The 19,423-nt window shown below is 44.6% G+C and overlaps 2 protein-coding genes across 10 annotated transcripts in view; both read left to right on the top strand.

Moving 5' to 3' along the window:
• Positions 1-1,904: 1,904 nt before the first annotated feature.
• Positions 1,905-17,924, top strand: ANAPC5 (anaphase promoting complex subunit 5). Of its 2 annotated transcripts, none has more exons than XR_006100901.1 (14): positions 1,905-2,555; positions 3,547-3,626; positions 4,172-4,281; positions 5,865-6,060; positions 7,985-8,051; positions 9,472-9,573; positions 10,646-10,836; positions 11,652-11,733; positions 13,327-13,416; positions 14,376-14,557; positions 15,967-16,102; positions 16,452-16,526; positions 16,686-16,844; positions 17,813-17,920. XR_006100901.1 is itself a non-coding variant. In XM_042442052.1 (14 exons), the coding sequence occupies exons 1-14, from the start codon at positions 2,352-2,354 to the stop codon at positions 17,922-17,924; spliced, it is 1,749 nt and encodes a 582-aa protein (XP_042297986.1). In that variant the 5' UTR covers positions 2,208-2,351. The 2 variants fall into 2 exon arrangements, 1 of the variants encoding a protein (XP_042297986.1); XM_042442052.1 differs by having other exon boundaries at positions 2,208-2,555; positions 16,723-16,844; positions 17,813-17,924.
• Positions 17,925-18,805: 881 nt separating this feature from the next.
• The window catches only part of RNF34 (ring finger protein 34), a 21,163-nt gene continuing 20,545 nt past the window's right edge, over positions 18,806-19,423 (top strand). For 4 of the 8 annotated variants that reach the window (XM_042441860.1, XM_042441863.1, XM_042441862.1 and 1 more), the window contains exon 1: positions 18,833-18,907. Coding sequence is in view for 1 of the 8 variants with exons in the window: in XM_042441870.1 (XP_042297804.1) it covers positions 18,902-18,907 (6 nt within the window). In the remaining 7 variants the exon portion in view is untranslated. Of the gene's footprint in view, positions 18,908-19,423 lie in introns of all 8 variants that reach the window. The other 4 variants (XM_042441870.1, XM_042441866.1, XM_042441868.1 and 1 more) reach the window with 4 other exon arrangements.

Below are 19,423 nucleotides of genomic sequence, written 5' to 3' on the forward strand. Positions count from 1 at the left end.
TCTCTCATATATATATATATCTCCAACACAATAAGAATACAAATATCGGTCGCTCCACTTGTAGATGATGATGATGATGATGATTGTGGTCTCTTCCAACTCTATGATTCTATGATGATGATGACGACAATATTTATTTATTTATATCCCGCAGTTTACAACGTTAAAAAAGAATGCCATTCCAAACATACAAAACATATTACCTGAACAGGAAGGTTGGTTGTGATTTGCCTTTGATGGTATGTTTAATGTATGTTTTTAGATTGTTATGTTATGTCTTTGGGTGGTAAGAGTGTGTAGTATACTTGCATACTGTTTAAATGATGCGTGCATCCTAAGAGGCCAGAAGCTGCACCAAAGCTCTTAAGATGCATGTGCATTTAAACAATGTACCTCCAAAGTGACCAAAGAGGAAGGTTTTGCTTAGGCCATCAAGGAAGGGGCCAATCTGGCCTCCCTGGGCAGGGAGTTTATATATGTTTAACATTCACAACTTGCAAAAGCCTAACACCATTAAACCATCATAACATTTCAATCAGTTCAAAACATAAACCAGGAAAACAAAACAAAACAAGCTCTTAACATCCAGCACATTATACAAGGACTGTCTCCCCTTAAAAAACAAACAAAAACCAATCATATTTCAAAGGCTTGCCAGAAGAAACATGGTTTTTAATCTGCTGGGCCCAAAGCAAAGCAAATGCGCCATTGCATGTTGCAAGCTTTCAAAGTCACACTGGCTTCTTCACCAGGCAAACAAGAGCGAGAAATGGAAGATGTTAGTCCTAGGCCTGCCTTTTCTGTTTCTGCTCTTAGTTCAGACGGCAGGGAGGGCTGACGCAAAACAACAAAGACTTCTTGAAAAATTCAGTGTCATATTGTAGAATCATAGAGTCGGAAGAGACCGCAAGGGCCATCCAGTCCAATTCCATTCTGCCATGCAGGAACTCAAAATCAAAGCATCCCTGACAGATGGCCATCCAGCCTCTGCTTAAGGACCTCTAAGGAAGGAGACTCCACTACACTCCGAGGAAGGAGTGTGTTCCACGGTTGACCAGCCCTTTCTGTCAGGAAGGGCCTCCTAATGTTGAGGTGGAATCTCTTTTCCTGGAGCTTGCATCCATTGCTCCGCATTCTAGTCTCTGGAGCAGCAGAAAACAAGCTTGCTCCCTCCTCAGAATGACATCCCTTCAAGTATTTAAACAGGGCTATCCTCATATCACCTCTTAACCTTCTCCAGGCTAAACTTCCCCAGCTCCCTAAGTCTTTCTTCATAGGACATGGTTTCCAGACCCTTCACCATTTTAGTCGCCCTCCTTTGGACACATGGCTCCAGTTTCTCCACATCCTTTTTGAATTGTGGTGCCCAGAACTGGACACAGTATTCCAGGTGGGGCCTGACCAGAGCTTCACAAAGGAAGGAGGCATGCTGGACTCCAAGGAAACATCTTCCTTGATTTGCAAATGGACATTAAGCTCCAAAACTCCCTGCAGAAATAACCCAGTGTGAGACTGCCTTAACTGCCCAGGCTCAGTGTTAGGGAAATCCTGTGAATTGTTTATCTGTTTATTTTAATGTATTCTTTTTAATGCCTAATGGGTTTAATTGATGTTTTAGGGAGGGAATAATTGGGATATGTGTTTTCTTTTTCATTGTAAGCTGCCTTGGTTGTCTCTCTGACAGAAAGGCCAGGCAAAAAATAAAGCTATTATTACTACTATTATTAGTTTTTTGTGGCTCCAGAGCTCTCTGACAGAGAAAGCCAAATGTGTCTCACGAAACCACAGTTCCCAGTATTCCCTAGCATTGAGTCAAGGCAGTTAAAGCGGTCTCAAACTGGATTATTTTTGCAGTGTGTTTTGGACCTAAATATCCTTGGCTTTGAAAATCTCCCAGTGACCTGTTGGCCAAAGGGGAGAGCCCTGCCTGCCGTCTGAACTAAGGCCAGAAACAGAAAAGAAAAGCACTAAGGCCTAGGACGAACATCTTCCATTTCTTGCTCCTGTTTGCCTGGTGAAGAAGAAGCCAGGGTGACTTCGAAAGCTTGCAACAGGAATATTGTGGGTTTTGCTTGGCCCCATAAAGGTATCGTGGTTTGGCTGGGATTGGACTCTTCCATTGTCCTCTCAGGGGAACCTTTGAGGCCGCGCCCACCGTTTCTGCACGAGCCGAATAGCGCGCCGGACTCTGGCCGCGCTCTGATTGGCTGGGCGTGGCCTCGCGAGAGCGCCGGCGCGTTTCTGATTGGCCGGCTCCAGTTTTAGTAATGGCTGCGGCCGCTTAGGCAGGGTGCGAGGCCCTTAGCGGTCCCCCCTTGAGAAGGCGCGCCTTTTTTCCTCCGGCCCTCGCCATGGCCAGCGTCCACGAGAGCCTCTACTTCAACCCCATGATGACCAACGGCGTGGTCCACGCCAACGTCTTCGGCATCAAGGACTGGGTCACCCCCTACAAGATGGCGCTGATGGTCCTCATCGAGGAGCTCAGCCAAGGCGGGGCTGAGCTCAGCCTCCTCGAGCGCCGCCGCCTCAACCGCCGCCTCCTCCCTTTGCTCCAGGTCCAGCCGGGAACCGGGCCCGGGGCGGCCGGGCTAAGGGACTCCCCCCCTCGGACTGCCAGGGCTTCCTTCTGGGGCATGCTGGGATTTGTAGTTTGGTGGGAGATGCTTGGGCGAGCCAGCGGGGCCTTGTCGGGGGAGGGTTGGACCGCGGAGGTGGCTCCTTCCAGGCCTGCGCTTCCCCTTTAACTGCTCCTGTGGAATGCTGGGGTTTAGAGTCCTAGAGTTGGAAGGGACCCCAAGAAGGGCCACCCAGCCCAAGCCCCTTTTGCCATGCAGGAACTCCCCATCAAAGCACCCCCGTTGACAGGTGGCCCTCAACCTCTGTTTAAGGGACTCCAAAGACTGAGACTCGAATCCTAGAGTTGGAAGGGATAAGGGCCATATAGTCCAAGCCGCTTCTGCCATGCAGGAATACAGAGAACGCTGGAGTTGGAAGGCATCCCCAAGAAGGGCCACCCAGTTCAAGCCCCTTCTGCCATGCAGGAACTCCCCATCAAAGCCCTCCCTGGGAGAGATGGCCTTCCAGTCTCTGTATAAAGGCCTCCAAAGAAAGAGACTAGAATCTTAGAGCTGGAAGAGACCACAAGAGCCATCCAGTCCAACCCCATTCTGCCATGCAGGAACTCACCATCAAAGCACCTCTAAAGGTCCAAACCAGCCCCTTTAATTAGGGAAGAAAACAGATAGGGAACCGTCTAACTAAAAAGATTGCATGTACAGCGCTGTGTAAATTTACAGCGCTTCATAAATAAAGGTTAATAATAATAATAATAAAAGATAGGCTGATAAATGACAAGGATAATACAGTCTGAGTATCTAGCTCTTCCGAACGTTACAGCTGATGCCTCCTCTACCAGTTGCGGTTTCCACACCTCCAAGAGTAGCCCCATGGGAAACATGCTACTATAATAATGCAGTAATAATTGCCTGTTGGTGTGGCGGGTGCAGTTCTTATGGCCTCCTCTGTTTCTGCTGGTGCTTTATTTAGGGGCCCGATATGATGCTCTCTCGTCTGATTAAAGCGGTTGAAGAATGTTGCCCTCAGGTAGCGAGTTCTGTTCAAATAAGGTAAGTTCATCTGTTCTCTTTGCGTCAGTGTAATGAGAGCGCACCATGCCATCACACCTGTGGGCGTTATGTGGCCCTCCAAATGTTGCTTATCTGCAAGTCTCAGTAGCTAGCCAACATAGCCATGGGTGATGAAAATTTGGAGTGGCAACATCTGGAGAAGTACATGATTCTTCTGCATTCGACAGATACAATGGGCCCTCCATATTTGCTGGGGTGCATGTTTCCTGTAAAAGTGGAAAAACGCACATAAAAAAACCTTGAATCTCTTAAGTCCTCTAGCAGGACTCTGTGGTCAACATGAGCCAGAGGTTGACCATAGAATCACACAGATACCTAGAGAGATGTTTCCTCTAGGAATCTCTAGATCGTCCACTGTGACTCTGCTCAGCATCTAGCAGAGTCACGCTGAAGGACCTAGCGATTCCTGGAGAGAACATATCACTGAAATCCACAAATGAAATCCAAAGGTCAAAGCCGCACATGTGGAGGGTTAACTATTTCAACCTGGAAGAACACATTTTTCTGGCTTGCTTCATTTGCAGGATCAAGCTGATGGCAGGAGGGGAACTGAAAGATATGGAGGAATTCTTTGATGATCTTTCAGAGGCATTCAGTGGAACGGAACCGGAAGTTCACAAAACAAGTGTTGTTGGTATGGTGTCATTTCTGATATATATAAAAAGCTTCCAGTATAGTTACATAGATCCAGGTTACTAAGTTATATCTGAATGACTGTTGGGCAGGAATAAACTTTTTCCTGCACTGTTTTATTCCACTTAGTCCAAGCAGTAGAGGACAAATAAGATTCGGGATGCTTTGTGCATTGCAAAGAATGTCGAACGTAGTTTATTACAGTATCTCGGTGATCACTTTTCAAATTTACAAATGGTTGCAATTTTCTAGCAAGGTTTCTTGTGGCTGGAAGTGGGACTTCAGTGGCCAAAGAGCTCTTTTGTTGCTGCTGCTGCTGCTGTTGTGTGCCTTCAAGTAGTTTCCGACTTATGGCAACCCTATGACTTATGGCTACCTTAAGGTGACCCTATTTTGGGGTTTTCTTGACAGGTTTCTTCAGAGAGAGTTTGCCATTGCCTTCCTGTGAGACTAAGAGTGTGACTTGCCCAAGATCAACCAGTGGGTTTCCATGGATGAGCTGGGATTCGAACCCTAGTCTCCAGACTTATAGTCCAACACTCAAGCCACTGCACCACACTGGCTCTCTGCTTTGTTGTTGCTATGTTTCTTCAAGCTGACTCAGACTTATGGTGACCCTATTCCAGGGTTTTCCTGTTAGGATTTCTTCAGAGGTTTGCAACTATTGCTTTCCTTTGAGGCTGAGAGATAGCATGCCTTGCCTGAGGTCACCTGTCGGGTTTCCAGGGCTAAATGAGGGTTCGAACCCTTGTCTCCTGGAGTCCTAATCCTGCAGTCCAACCATTGCACTGTGCTTTCTCAAAGAGCTCCTCATCTGTAGCTGTTACTTTCACAGGTTGTTCAGGTTATGCTGGACACAATAGATTTTGCCAAACTTGCATCATTTAGGCAGATAGTAAAATTCTCCCTTTCTTGCTGCAAAATCCAGATAATTTGACAGATGATTATATATATATATATATATATATATATATATACATTGAATGTACTCACCATACTTTGCAAAATGGCTCCCCATAGTGGTGCAAGGGGGAATCGCAAAACATGAGAGAAAGAAGGACAATTTGATGCACTCGAAACTCTTCTAGGTTCATTTCTATGCATGTTCTAGGATTCTGCAGAACAGGGTTCAAATCCTCACTCAGCCATGGAAACCCTCTTGGGCAAGTCAAGCTGTCTCAGCCTCAAAGGAAGGCAAAGGCAAAACCCCTCTGAACAAATCATGCCAAGAAAACTTAGCGACAGGTTTGCCTTAGGGTCGCCATAAGTCGGACATGACTTGAAGACACACAACAACAAACATTAATAATAATAATAATAATAATAATATTTATATACTGCTATTCCAAAACTGATCACAGCGGTTTCCAACAAAGAGCATTTACGAAAACAGAATACAAAAACACCCAACATAGTGCAGAACCCACCTCCCATAAAACCAGAGCAAAAATTAAACAAGCTAAAAGAGACTAAAAACCATTTGAAAACAATACAATAGCTGAGAGTGATGGTCTGGATGGACTCCTGGACTCTAAGCTGACTGAACAGGTAATATATTGGAATAAATGACCTCCTTCCCCACAGGCCTGTTTCTGCGCCACATGATCCTGGCCTACAACAAGCTCTCCTTCAGCCAAGTGTACAAACTTTACACAGCTCTCCAGCAGTACTTCCAAAATGACGAGAAGAAAAGTGGAAGAGATGAGACCGAGATGGAGCTGACCCACTGTGAGGAACTGGATGGGAAGATGGAGAAAGAAGAATTTGATGGGCCCCTCAGGTACTCTTAGTTTCTTTGCAAAACTCCTCACTCTTATTTGGTGACACAAGTCTTACAGCTTGATCCAGAAACTGGTTCACTTAAAGTCTTTGATCTAATTGTCACTGCAGAAATAATATAGTTTGATGCCGCTTTAACTGCCATAGCTCAGTGCTGTGCAATTCTGGGATTTGAAGTTTTGTGAAATGTTTAGCATTCTCTGTCAGAGAGCTTAAGTGCCATAACAAACTACAGCTCCCGGAATTCCATAGTATTGAGCCATGGCAGTTAAAGTGGTGTCAAAACTGCATTATTTCTGTAGTGTAGATTAGTCCTTTGTAAGTCTCTTCTTTCCAGTTTTCGATATAAAATCAAGGCAGGAATCTTGTTGGTGTCTCATGCAGGCATAAGTTCTCTTACAGATGGAGTTGAACATTTTTCTCTGGTGTGGAATAGGTGTATTCAGTTCAAGGGCACAAATGTGGATTTGCACATGCATTGCTATTATGCATGGGTGCATGTGGCATGTGTAGATGCGCTGGCACATTTGGTGGTGCCTTCAGTTATGTGGCATTGCACTTCAGGAATGAGAAAGCATTGTGTAACTACTGCATGAGTGTCAAATTGTGTCCCATCTCCTCAGTGGCAGATATCAGCCCATATATTCAGTATTATAAAATCAGAGTGCTCACGTGGCTGAACAAATAATGAAATCTGGTGTAATTACCAAAAAAAGGATTTAAGGTTTATGTATGTACGTTATTTTTATCCTCCTCTTCCTTCCTTCAAAGAGCCCAAATAATGTGTCTCCCGCTCCCTGTTCTGTCCTCACAACAACCCTGTTTGACCCAGATAACTTGAAGGCCTAGTAGCAACTTGAGCCTGGAATTGCCAGCAAAACAAAAATCAGAATGCCTTGATGGAAATTACAAAGTGTATCAGGTCCGGCAGGAAGAACATGCAACCTGTCTATCAGCAAAATTCTTTAAAACGATCATATTTGAGAAAGTAAAAAACAAAGCAGCCCCCTCCCCAACACTCCCACGCCCAGGATTTGCTGAAGATTTATTTCCCAGCAAAGAATGTGTGGGGGTATCAAAGCATCTCGACCTCACAAAGCATGCTGTTACTTTCCTGTTCAGTGACTAGCCCAGTTTTGGTTGGAGACGCTATGGAACAAGTGGTTTGCTAGGCAATTATGTTACAATTGCCAGCTCTCCCTTTCCATGGAGCTTGAAGCAAAGCAGGGAAGGAATCTGAGTTGTTTGTACACAAGGTGTGGAGAGAAAGGATTACCTTCTGTTTGTATGTCCCTGCTGCTCTTTCTAGTTAACCCCCAAACAGTGATTCCCTTAACAGAGTCCTCACTGAAAGAACAGGGACCCAAATTTACTACGTAGATTTCACCGCTGAACAGAAGGTCAGGTGGTTGGTCCATTTACCTTGGCATTTTGTAATTCAATAGATTCCTAACCTTGGATCCCCAGAAGTTGGTTGACTGGAACTCCCAGATGTCCCAGCCAGCATGTCTGAGATGAGGGTTTCTGAGAGTTGTAGTCCAACAACGTGTGAGAACTGTTTGCCATTCGCCAGGATTTCAGACAGAAAAAGGTCATTTCTGTCACGTTCCAACTGGGAACAGAACTGGGGATATTTGCAGTGCAGTGTCACAGATCTCCCCTTTGTGCACATTGTTTCAATCCACTTTCTAACCTTTGGTTATAGATGTTACGTTCTATTGTATACAAGACTAAAGGCAAGAAAGTGGCTTGCTTAAGACCACGAAGTTTGCTCAGGCCAGACGCGATGTTTGACCCTGGTTGTTGTGAGTACCTAAGGGTTTTTTCCCCCTTAGTGGGTCAGCATGGCAACCTCTTCTGGCTTTTTACGTGCCTTAGTTGAAATCTGAAGAAATGTCATGTCAGGCCTTATGTTTTGTTTCAAGGGAAGAAGAAATCTCTTGCAATGGGCCACTCTCACAGAAGCAAGCGGAATACTTCCTATCCCAGCAGGTATGTTAGTTGTTAATATTAAGCACATCCATCAAAGGAGATTATCTGGGGGGCTCCTCTTGTTCTCCGAGGGGTGGTGCATAGGAAAAAAGAGTTAATAGAAGGATCAGGAGAAGTGCCTAGTTTTTAATCTTTCTCCTGAGAGAACCCTTAAGCACTGCCTCCTGGGGATACTAGGAAGAGGAGTAAATCTGAATATCTTTGCTTACCCTCCTTTTGTCCCTTCATTGGTGAGCAGGCTTCCCATTGCTGAGTTGAGTTGTCCTTTCATATGAGTCTTCAAGGGCAGGGATTTTTCTCCTTTCCGCCAACCTCCGAGGCTCGCCTGGTGAGGACATAGTAGAGAGCCTTCTTGGCAGCTCCTATGCTTTGGAACTCCTTCCCAAGGGAGGCTTGGTCTGCACTATCTCTTCTATCTTTTCGCCAGCAGGCAAAGACCTTTTTGTTTAAACAGGCCTTCAGCCTTGGCTGACCAGAGTGATGTTCAGTTGAGTGTGCGGTTTTTCATATCCAATGTGCATTTTAAGTGTTTTGAATTTTTTAATGTTTTAAAAGTATTGTTTTGACTGAAGGGTATGCTTTAATGTTTTTAAATGTGCCCCACGTGGTTTTAGACGTTCTGTTTTAATTCATATTGTATGAATTAAAATATCGATTTGAATCCCGTTCAGCAGGATATAAGTCATATTGGTGGCTGGGTCCTGTGTTAGTGATTTGAACAGTAATGGCGGTAGGGCCCTCCAGGGATCAAAATTTTGGCAAAGAAATGTGTGTGTGCTCCAGAATGCAGAGAGTGCGCAGGACATTTCCACCACCTTTTCCCTCCCCCCCCCTTCCTGGGTCCACAGGGGTAAAGAACAATTTTTGCAACATTAAAAAAATATAACCCCCCTCCAAAATGTTCACAGAGGCTGTGGACTGCATTGCCAAAACCTGGTGGGAACATGAGAGAGGGCCTTCTTGGTAGCTCTTCCCAGGCTCTGGAAGTCCCTTTCTAGAGCGCTTAGGCAGGCACCCTGCATGTTGTCTTTCTACACCTGAGTGAGGAGCGTTTTATTCCAGCCATAAGACTTTCAATCCCAGCCTTTGGGTTTAGTTGCGTTGACTTCATATTGCTCACCAGAAAGCTGTATTTGAGAAGCATTCTTCTTGAAATCCCTTAAGCCATCTTTTCATTGCTCATAATCAAATTAGCAGTCGCCTCTCTCTTTTGAGCACAGCATTACAAAGCTTTGACTAAATCTCTCCATGGTAATTTGTACACATGCTGTCGGTTGCCTTTCTACCAACGCAGAAGGCTTCCGTTGCTGTGGTGATAATAAAATTAAGTCATTAAAAAAAACATTGCAAATTCACACTTCTTTTTTCCCCTGCTTGCTCAAGTGACGGTTGTGTGTGTTTTATTTTAATTTGATTCCAGGCGTATTTATTGAAAAATGACGAGACAAAGGCTCTCTCTCCAGCATCTTTACAAAAGGAGCTGAACAATTTGTTAAAATTTAACCCAGATTTTGCTGAAGCGGTAGGTTTGGTTTGACATCCCCACATACCCCCTGCACCTCCGCCTTCTGTCTGGTATGTTCCATTTTGCAAAACAAAGTTGTGGTGGAGTGCTAGGCGAAGCTTCTGCCATTCATTGTCCAAGCTGCCCTGAGGTCACAGAAAGGAAGGGCAGGCAGAAGGGCCCTAACCCTAAAGAGAGGCAGGGTGGCCAGCTTCATTCAGGCAAAGACTTGTAGAAGTTTGGACCAAGGAGAGAGGAAGTAGAGAGTCTGGGGCTGCTTCCGCACTGCAGAAATAACCCAGTCTGACACCAATTTAACATCCATGGCTCAATGTTATGGAATTCTAGGAACTGTACTTTGTTGTGGCACCAGACCTCTCTGATAAAGAAGGCAAAATGTCTCACAAAATTGCAGTTTTGAAAATTCCATAGCATTGATCCATGGTAGTTTAAGTGGTGTCAAACTGGATTGTTTCTGCAGCGTGGATGCAGCCTGGGAGAGAAAAAATGGGGATTAAGAATTGGTGGAGGATGCTAGGAAGGGCTGTTAATAAAAGCAGTAGTCCAGATGAATGCGGGGAAGAAAGGAAGAGGCCAGAGGGAGCAAGCCATATTGGGAAGGAGAACCGAGAGGGAGAAAGGGCTGGGCTGTATAGAGTTGGGAACTGGAGAGGTGAGGAACATTCAGAAGATATCAGTTGGAAATCACCCACCTGAGCTTTTAAACTATTGGCCTAGAGGATAGGGTGGGAACCTCACCATTTTGAGAGGGACCTGGAGAGGAGAAATGTTTGGGGTTAGTATGGGGTTTGCGGGTAGGGTGAGAGTATTTTTGTGTGTTCTCAGATGTTAAGGGGCTTGTGCATTGTTTGGGGGCAAACTTTGCTCAAACCTCCAAAAAGATTTTGGAGGGTTGGGGGCTTTGAGGAACCGGTAGACATCTTCAGGGGCTGTAATGCAACCCTTCGTCTCTTTTCCTAGAGCTTTCTTTAATACTTCACCAAAAGATTGCACATGAAATCAAGGTGTTCAGTGTTGCCATTGGTATTGCACCTATTTCCACCTAGTTTTGTCCTCGTTTCCATTCCAGCATTATTTAAGCTACTTGAATAGCCTCCGCGTCAAGGATGTCTTCAGTTCAACACACAGCCTCCTTCACTACTTTGACCGTTTGATTCTTACCGGGGCAGAAAGCAAAAGCAACGGCGATGAAGGTTACGGACGGAGCCTGCGATACGCAGCACTGAACCTGGCTGCTTTGCACTGTCGCTTTGGACACTAGTGAGTCTCTTTGGTGACAGGGTTATGATTTGAGGTGTTTATTAGTCTTGCTAAAAAAGAGAAACTATCAAGTGATGGCTTCTGTTCTGGGAAGAGAATATGCTCAGTAGAAAAGAGAAAGGTTCAGTGCACTAGCTTCCATAGCAAAGGGCTGGATATAGTAAGGTGGAAGATCATTGGAAATAGGGTTTGGAAGAGAGGTAAAGGAGAAGTAGGAGAAAAAGAGCAGAGGAAGATGGGTAAATGACACACACAATTCCTGTTCAGAAAGGAAGAAGAATCTTGCCATTTCCAGTGACCTTACAGAGCTCGAGAGAGTTTATTAAATATATTCATGTTTCATTACAATACTTATATCCATGCCTATATACAGAGATCCTCAGGGTGGCGTACCAAAAAAGCAGTTTTAAACATGGAAAAATATTAGAACAGTAGAATATAATTTTACAGTCTAAAAGCATAGCATGACCCGAATATGTTAGAACATTTGAAACCATACAGAACTTAGAGAAAGTAATGAGGCCCCAAATGTATTAATAAAAAGCCACAGCAGAACTTGTCAGTGAAACAAACTGGTTGGTGTGGGATTCTGGGAAATGCAGTTCAAAAAAGGGACTGTTCCAAGGCCTGGCCTTGCTAGTTATGGGTGAGGCTTTGAACACTGTGGTTTGCCTCCTTTGGTCTCCAAAGCATCTGCTGGTGCAGGGCCCAAGGCTCCCCAAGTGCATGGGTTTTCCCCAAGAGATAACATCTTGGCATTGGTGGGTTCCATTTTAGGAGAACCTTGATTCTCACTCCTTTTCCTTTTCTTGTAGCCAGCAGGCTGAGCTTGCCCTGCAGGAGGCCATCCGGATTGCCCAGGAGTCAAATGACCATATCTGCTTGCAGCACTGCTTGGTAAGCTGAGAGAGGCATCCCAGCCTCTCCATTGTTGGGGATGAGACAGCAGCAATGCTCAAGGAGGTTGCACTTGTCACTTGCCTTGTTAAATCCTAGCAGGTTTTGCTAAAGGAATTGTGAACTATAGCCTGCATCCCACTGTTTGATCCTAGACTTTTTTTCCTAGATTAGCTCTTTAGCTTTTCAAATTGATCCATCCCTTCCGGCTGGAACAGGTATGCCAATAGAAGGGCTACTTTCTCCCTCCACCCCCAATATTTATTTATTAACACACATTATTGACACAGCTAACTTAATTACAACATAATTCTAACAAACATACATTACAATTATCTTACATTCACTATAACAATCTTAAGTAAAGTCAAAAACAGACATACAAACGTACCAACATAAAACATTCATTCTTAACTTCCTCCCCTCTCTGTTAGTTCTTATTTCTGAGAATATTTTGCTTTTAATTTCCTTATCAAAACCTAATAATAATAACTTTTATTTATATCCCGCCTCTCCCTGCGGATCGAGACGGGGGACAGAAAACAAAAAGTACATTATACATTTAAAATTGATTATGCATATATAACCAGTTCACTTTTTATTTGACATTTTAAACATAATATTGATAGACCTATCATTTAAAAGAAGGGATACTTTCTCTTAACCTGTATTCCTTAACTACTAGGCAGGCCTATGCAATCTGCTCAGAAGGAAGCTCCATTGAGTTCAGGGATATTTAATCCCATGTAAGTGCATATACCACCCTTCTCCAGCCAAATGTGTTGGACCACAACTTCCATTGCCCTTAGCTAGTACACCAGTGAATGTGGCTGTGGATGATGAGACCTTGAAGCTAACATAGCTGGAAAAGGCTGGTGCGTATAGGATTGCAGCTTGATCATCTTTCCAACTGAAGTCTCTTTCTTCTTTGTCTGGTGAATGCATTGGCTTTTATAGCTTTATAACCCTTATACGTTCTTTCAACGTGGGACTGAGCGAGGGCAAAGGAAGCACTGGGAAAGTCTGATTTTGTGGCATAATAAAAGTTTTGTTTTAACAATATGGCCAGTGCAAGCTGCTGTTGAATTCTGTCACTGCTCACTGTGGGTGGCATGAGGATCCCCATGGTTGTTTCTTAAGTCCCCAAGGACCTCCTTGCCCCACTGACTTTATGATTTTTTAAAAATATTGCTCCTCAAAATGCCCCTGAAGAGGCATGGCATTTTTGTGCAAAAAAAGAAAAAAGGTTTTGTAATTTTTTTCTGAGGTTGGAGGGGATCTAGTGGAGGAGAGATGTGGTTCTCCAAGGTCCCTGGGGGAAGGGGGCATAGTGATTCCTGCCCGCCCCTGCCATAAGCCTTCTAGTTTCACTCATTTGCAGTCTTTTTGCATCAATTCTTAATATGAGGTCACTTGCGCTTTGGGCCATTCCTGAAAACCAATTTGTCAGACTCAGTGAAAAAGGATATTTTATTGATTTATTTGTGTAGTTATAGAAAGATGTCAGCAATTAATACCTTTCTGTAATGTAGATGCCACCGTGTTTGTTTCTCCCCCTCCTTTAAGTCTTCTCTCTAATTTTTCTCTTGCCAGAGCTGGCTGTACATCTTGGAACAGAAAAAAACGGACAGCTGTGTTCTTTTGGAACATTCTGTGAAGAAATCTGTATATTTCGGACTACCAGTACGTCTTTTGCGCCCTTATTTATCTCTGTTGTATTTATTTAAAACATATTTTGTACTTTCCTTCCGTTAAATGTTTCCAGTGCTGTTTACGATAGGTGATAAATGCAAAGAGAAACACTTTTTAAAAACAGCAGGGACTGCTGGAAACCAGTGCAGCAGAATTAAAAACAATACATCCAAGGCTAAAAGCTTGAGAGAATAAAAAGTTCTGTCCAGGACAGCCCAAAGATGTTTGAGTATGTGCCAGGCAAGCCTCCTAGAATAGAGCTTGGACAAGTTCTTTTTTTTATGGCTTTCAACTCTCAGTATCCCCCAGCCAGCATAGCCTCTGGAATTATGGAAACTGTAGTCCAAATAAGTCACTTTTCTAGGGTTTGTGCCAGAGTTCAATATGCCATTGATGGAATCATGGGGGAAAGCTTCCTCATGGACCATACCATTGCAGTGTGAGTATGGTTGCCTGTTTAAACCAGTCATCCTGCATTTACAAAAGCATATCAACTGTGGTTTTAAGCTGACCTGTCCCTGTCTTATGTCCTGATTTCTTATGTGTGGGAAGACTGTCCTACTTTTCTTTTACCTCTTGCATATCCCATCTTTCTGCTCATGTACCCCACATAGTACACATGGCACATGACGTACTGGATGCAGTGCACAAGAGAGAGTCTGGGGCTCAATGGTGGAGCATGTGCTGTACACACAGAAAGTCTCTAGTTCAAGTCTGATTCATAAAATTGATGAGGAACAAAGAGGCAGGTCCTGAAATGTGCCATTGTCTTCTTTCAAGAATCTGGGTCTGAAGAGAAAAACAACAGCACTGAGGCTGTGCAACCCTACAGGCTTGGCTCTGATATCTTGTACTTGGATTTCCTTTTGACTAATTCATTCTTGTTTTATTTTTTAAAAAACCAATCTTTGCTCTCTTTGTTTCTTTTTTCGTTCCTTCCTCCCTTTTAGTATTTAGCTTCCCTGGGGATCCAATCCATGGTTCAGCAAAGAGCTTTAGCTGGGAAGACGGCCAACAAGCTAATGGATGCCTTGAAGGACTCAGATCTCTTGCACTGGAAACATAGCTTGTCTGAACTCATCGATATCAGCATTGCCCAAAAGACAGCTATCTGGAGACTGTATGGTCGCAGGTACATCCATCCTTTATAAACCAGTTCAGGGAATTGTGCATATGGCCACACTTCAGGAATACAGCATTAGGTCCTCAGAACCAGGCATTGTGATCCTTGTTTGCTTTGTTCACAGCTTGGGAAGATTCTTTCTTGGGGGGCTACAATTCCCTCTTCATCTTGGAGAGAGGTGACTAAGGGAACTGTCTTGGGCCCTAGTATTGTTCAACATTTTTATAAATGACTGGAATGATGGAATAGAGGGCATGCTTGTCAGATTTGCAGATGACACCAAATTAGGAGGAAGCAATGCCCCAGAGGACAGGGCCAGGATTCAAAATGACCTTAACAGATTGGGGGACAGGGCCAAAGTTAGGACAATGAACTTTATTAGGTATAAAGGTACAACATTTAGGCAGGGGAAAAAAATGAAGTGCACACATATAGGATGTGTGGCACCTGTCTTGAAAGCAGCACATGTGAAAAAGATCTAGGGGTCTTGGTAGACTACAGGCTAAACATGAGTCGGCACTGTGATGTGACACCCAAAAAGCTAGTGCAGTTCTGGGCTGCATCAGCAGGAGTGTGGGGTCCAGATCAAAGGAGGTAGTCGTGCCACTCTGTTCTGCTATGATCAGACCTTGAATATTGTGTCCAGTTCCTGACAAGCTAGAACATGTCAGGAGGAGGCCAAACAAGATGGTCAAAGGTCTGGAAACTACGTCTTATGAGAAATGACTTATACCATATAGAGGATGGACAGGTTTGTGTTCTGATGCTCCAGAAATAAAATATGAAGTGATGGACTCAAATCAGAAGAAGAGAGATTCCACGTAAACATTGGGAAGAACCTCTTGACTCTGAGAGTGGAATATGGATTGTCCTAGAGGCTGCTGGACTCTCCTTTGGAGGTCTTTAAACAGAGGTGGGAATGGCCATCTTTCAGGATTCTTTTAGTTATGCTTTCCTGTATGCGGGGGCTGAACTAGTTGGTCCTCAGGGTACTTTCCAACTCTGATCCTAAGTGGTAGAATTCAAAGACATAGCCATGTTAGTCTGAATCAGTATGCAAAGGGATCTCACAGCACCTTGGAGACTGAGAGAAAAAAGTTGGTAGCATAATTTTTTGTAGACTGAGTCTGCTTCATCAAATGATGGAGATGATGGTTCTAAGTGTCTGTGCTGCAGGTGGGACTTTGCTTCTCCACCTAATGGTAAGCTCACCCTTGCCAAAGCAAAGGATGCAATGAATGAGAAATGCAGGGCAACCTATGCCAGTCTGTGCACCACATTTTGCTTGTAGGAGTCAATAGTTGCTAGCCCTAATTTTTATAAAGTATTACGGCGGAGTATCTATACAGTTCTGAATCTAGTCGGTATTCGTCAGGAGTCTCTTGAATGGTATTGAGCTGGTCTTGCTCTTGTTTTAGCACCATGGTGCTCCAGCAGGCCCAAATGCTCCTTAGCATGAACTCCTTGGAGGCTGTGAATGTGGGTGTGCAGCAGAACAACACGGAATCCTTCGCTGTGGTCCTGTGTCACTTGGCCGAACTGCATGCAGAACAGGTGGGTGGCATGGCTGTGTGTACCCATCCTGCCCTTTGCCCAGCTTGGGACTCAAAGTGACTTACAACAGATTCAACATAATAATTTAAAATTCACATCGCAAAAGGTTAAGCAATTAAACTATCAAAAAATAAAATAAAAATCAGTTAGAAACAAATCGCAAAAGAACACAACAGCACAACAAAAGTAAGATTTAAAAACCCAGCACTTTGTACAAGGCCCATTCCACCTTAAATGGTCAAAGGCCTGTTGAAACCAAAAGGTGTTCACCTGTTTGTAGAAATAGAGCAGGGAGGGTTGCCATCTAACCTGTCATTGTGAATGCCATTCTCTCTCGCTTTTATTTCAGGGTTATTTTGCGGCTGCCTCTGACATCCTGAGGCACCTCAAAGAGAGGTTTCCTCCCAATAGTCAGCATGCACAGGTGAATTCTGCTTTTGTTTTTGCTTTTTTCAAATATCATCTCCTTCTGGGCAAGAACATGTCTTATTTGAATTCCTTTTGTTTATGAGATCTTAGAAATCAGAAATAAAAATGTGGCTATATGTGTGATGCAAACATCACACATAACAATCTTGCCTAGGTACTTCTGAACCTACTCCTGAAGTTCTGTTTTCCAGCTGTGGATGCTCTTTGATCAGAAAATCCAGTTCGACAGAGCCATGAATGATGGCAAATACCATGTTGCTGACTCACTGGTCGCTGGAATTACAGCCCTGAACAGTATTGAAGGGGTTTACAGGTAAGAGATCCCCAGCCTGTGAGGTTTCAATTGATGTCCTGTGCAAACAGAGTATTAACATGGGATTTGCTTGAATGAATATTTCCTGAGTCTTGCTTAGCTTACACCCTGTCAAATAAAATCAAAATATGAAGCATGCAGATTTACATCTGTTCTGCATAGTTCAACTAAATGCTCCCTCTTGAGTTGTAGCAAAACTCACTGTCTTGCTTTTGGGGACCATGAATGTTCCACCTGAGTTAGGAAAAATTACTTCTTTGGACTACAGCTCCCAGAATCCCCTGCTAGCATGGCCAGTTGGTGCTGGCTGGGGGATTCTGAGGGTTGTAGTACTAACAACTAATTATTACAAGCTCTGTTACCAGACACTTGCCCATCCACTTGACAAGTAGAGAAACCTTTAAGAAGTCTCCAAATCCTGCTGCCTAGTACCATTTACTCCGGCTAGCAGTGGCTCTCCTGAAAGAAGATAAGAAATTAAAAGAATTTGCTTCCAAAGGGTCTATTAAGTAGTCATAGCAAGGACTTTCTGGGCATGCAGATCATGCCCAGATCTGGGCACCTCTACCAAACTGTTGCCTTCAGTGTCCATCGCTGCTGTTGAATAGTTGAGGAACTCATGAGCTAGAAAAGTAGGATGCTGAAGTCACAAATAGATGAAAGTAATACCTGGGTCAGAATTAGACCAGAACTGACTTCAAGAGAGAAGACTTGACCCACAGTTGATTTCTGTATCGCTTTTTAAGTCACCTGTCGACTTATGGCAACCTCAATTTCAGAGGGTTTTCTTAGGCAAGGAATACTCAGAGCTGGTTTTGCCAACTCCTTCCTCTAAAATATAGCTTACAACACCTAGTACTCATTGGTGGTCTCCCATTCAAGTACTAATCTCGCATCCAGTAATTTCAAAAGCAAAGCACTTGGTTCAAACTGGATTGTTGTACCCACGGATGCCATTTGCCTTCCAGAAAAGCAGTAGTACTTAGAGAGCAGAATCAGATGTCTGAGGCGCACAAACTTCTGCAGAAACTTTTGATCCACTGCCAGAAAACGAAAAACACAGAGATGGTGATCCGGTAAGAACTAAGCTATGCAATGGTGCCCAAGATGTTGCTCCTTGAGGAGCACTGGAACATGTTCAGATAAACCTTTGGAGAATTATCATCAAATATGCCCAAGAATATTTCCAACCTGGGAATTTTCTCTTTAATGCTTCATTGAATTGTATAGAATATTTATTACTGTGTTTCTTCTTAGAAGTCCCCAAAGTTTCCAGTTGTTAAAATGGCAACTGTGGTGGTGCAGTGGATGGGTGACAAGTCAACAGAGAGAGAGAATGCGTTTTAGGATAGTGACAAAAGTACCATTATATTCTAAGTGTTCCATACACTACAAGTGCCATCATCCTTAGTGCTTAGTGGCTGGGGATGGCGAGGGTTGTAGGCCAGCATACTTGAAAGATGCCAGGTTATGGAAGGATTCATACTTTGGTATCCACTGGGCTTTGGTTCCAGGATCCCCCGTGGAGACCAAAATCCATGGATGCTCAAGTTCCGTTAAATACAGTGGCATAATAAAATGGTGTCCCTTATATTAAATGTCAAAATCAAGGTTTGCTATGTGTAATATATATATATATATATATATATATATATATATATATATATATATAGAGGAGGATGATCTAGTCGGGCCCTTTAAAGCCCCTTCCTTTTGGCCATAGAGGCCTGGCAGCGAAGCGAGGGGCCAAGGAGAGGCTTCGCCGCTGCAAAGCGATGACGTCACGCCCCGGCCTCGGTGGTAAGGGAGCCATGAGAGGCGGCCTCGAATTGGTCGAGGGAAGCTTGGCCGCTCTGATTGGGCGCGGCGGGGAGCCAATGGGGAGCGGGGTGGGCGCTGGTTGGGGAGGCAGCGCGGCTTGTTTGGTTGTCTTCTTTCTTCCTCCTCCTCCTCGCGCAGAAAGGGCGGGGCCGGGCGCGCCTGCGCAGTGGAGGACAACAAGGCGGCGGCGAGGTGGAGAAGGCAAAAGGAAGGCGGGGGCCGGTTCGGGAGCGGCCATGAAGGTGAGGCCGAAAAGCTGGAGGAGGAGAGCGCGAAAGGGGGTGAGGGACGAGGTAGCTGTGGCTGCGTCCACACTGGAGAAAAACCCGCTGGGTGCTGGTTTCCGGCTGCAGGCGATGGAATTCTGGAGTTGGAGTGTTGTGGGCCCCGACGGAGCGCTCCGCTCGGGGCCCACAACAAACTCAACTCCCAGAATTCCATCGCCTGCAGCCGGAAAAGAACCCAAGAGGGACCAAAGCGGGTTATTTCTCCAGTGTGGACGCAGCCTATGTTTCCCAAGACCCAAAGCCAAGACCAAGCCTTTCTCAAAGGAGAAAGAAGCCCAGGGCTAGGTTTGGGCGTCTCTGGCAAAGGGCCGCCTCGCCAGTGGTCTCGAAGCCCCGTTGAAGTGACCTTGGCCCGCCCTCCTCGCTTTTCCCTCCCCTCGGCCTGCCTACCCTGCAGGAGGTTGTGAAGAGGGAGAAGAGCCGCCCAGGGAGGAGGCCAGGAAGGCAACCCAAGCCCCAACCCCCGACCTT

Source organism: Sceloporus undulatus, chromosome 10, assembly GCF_019175285.1.
Source record: "Sceloporus undulatus isolate JIND9_A2432 ecotype Alabama chromosome 10, SceUnd_v1.1, whole genome shotgun sequence".
NCBI classification, from domain to species: Eukaryota; Metazoa; Chordata; class Lepidosauria; order Squamata; family Phrynosomatidae; genus Sceloporus; species Sceloporus undulatus.

Coding starts and splice junctions, on each gene's coding strand:
- ANAPC5 (XM_042442052.1), top strand. CDS start 2,352: ATGGCCAGCGTCCACGAGAGCCTCTACTTCAACCCCATGATGACCAAC. Junction 10,837..11,651: donor CACTGTCGCTTTGGACACTA/GTGAGTCTCTTT, acceptor CTTTTCTTGTAG/CCAGCAGGCTGAGCTTGCCC. Junction 16,845..17,812: donor AGTATTGAAGGGGTTTACAG/GTAAGAGATCCC, acceptor TTTGCCTTCCAG/AAAAGCAGTAGTACTTAGAG.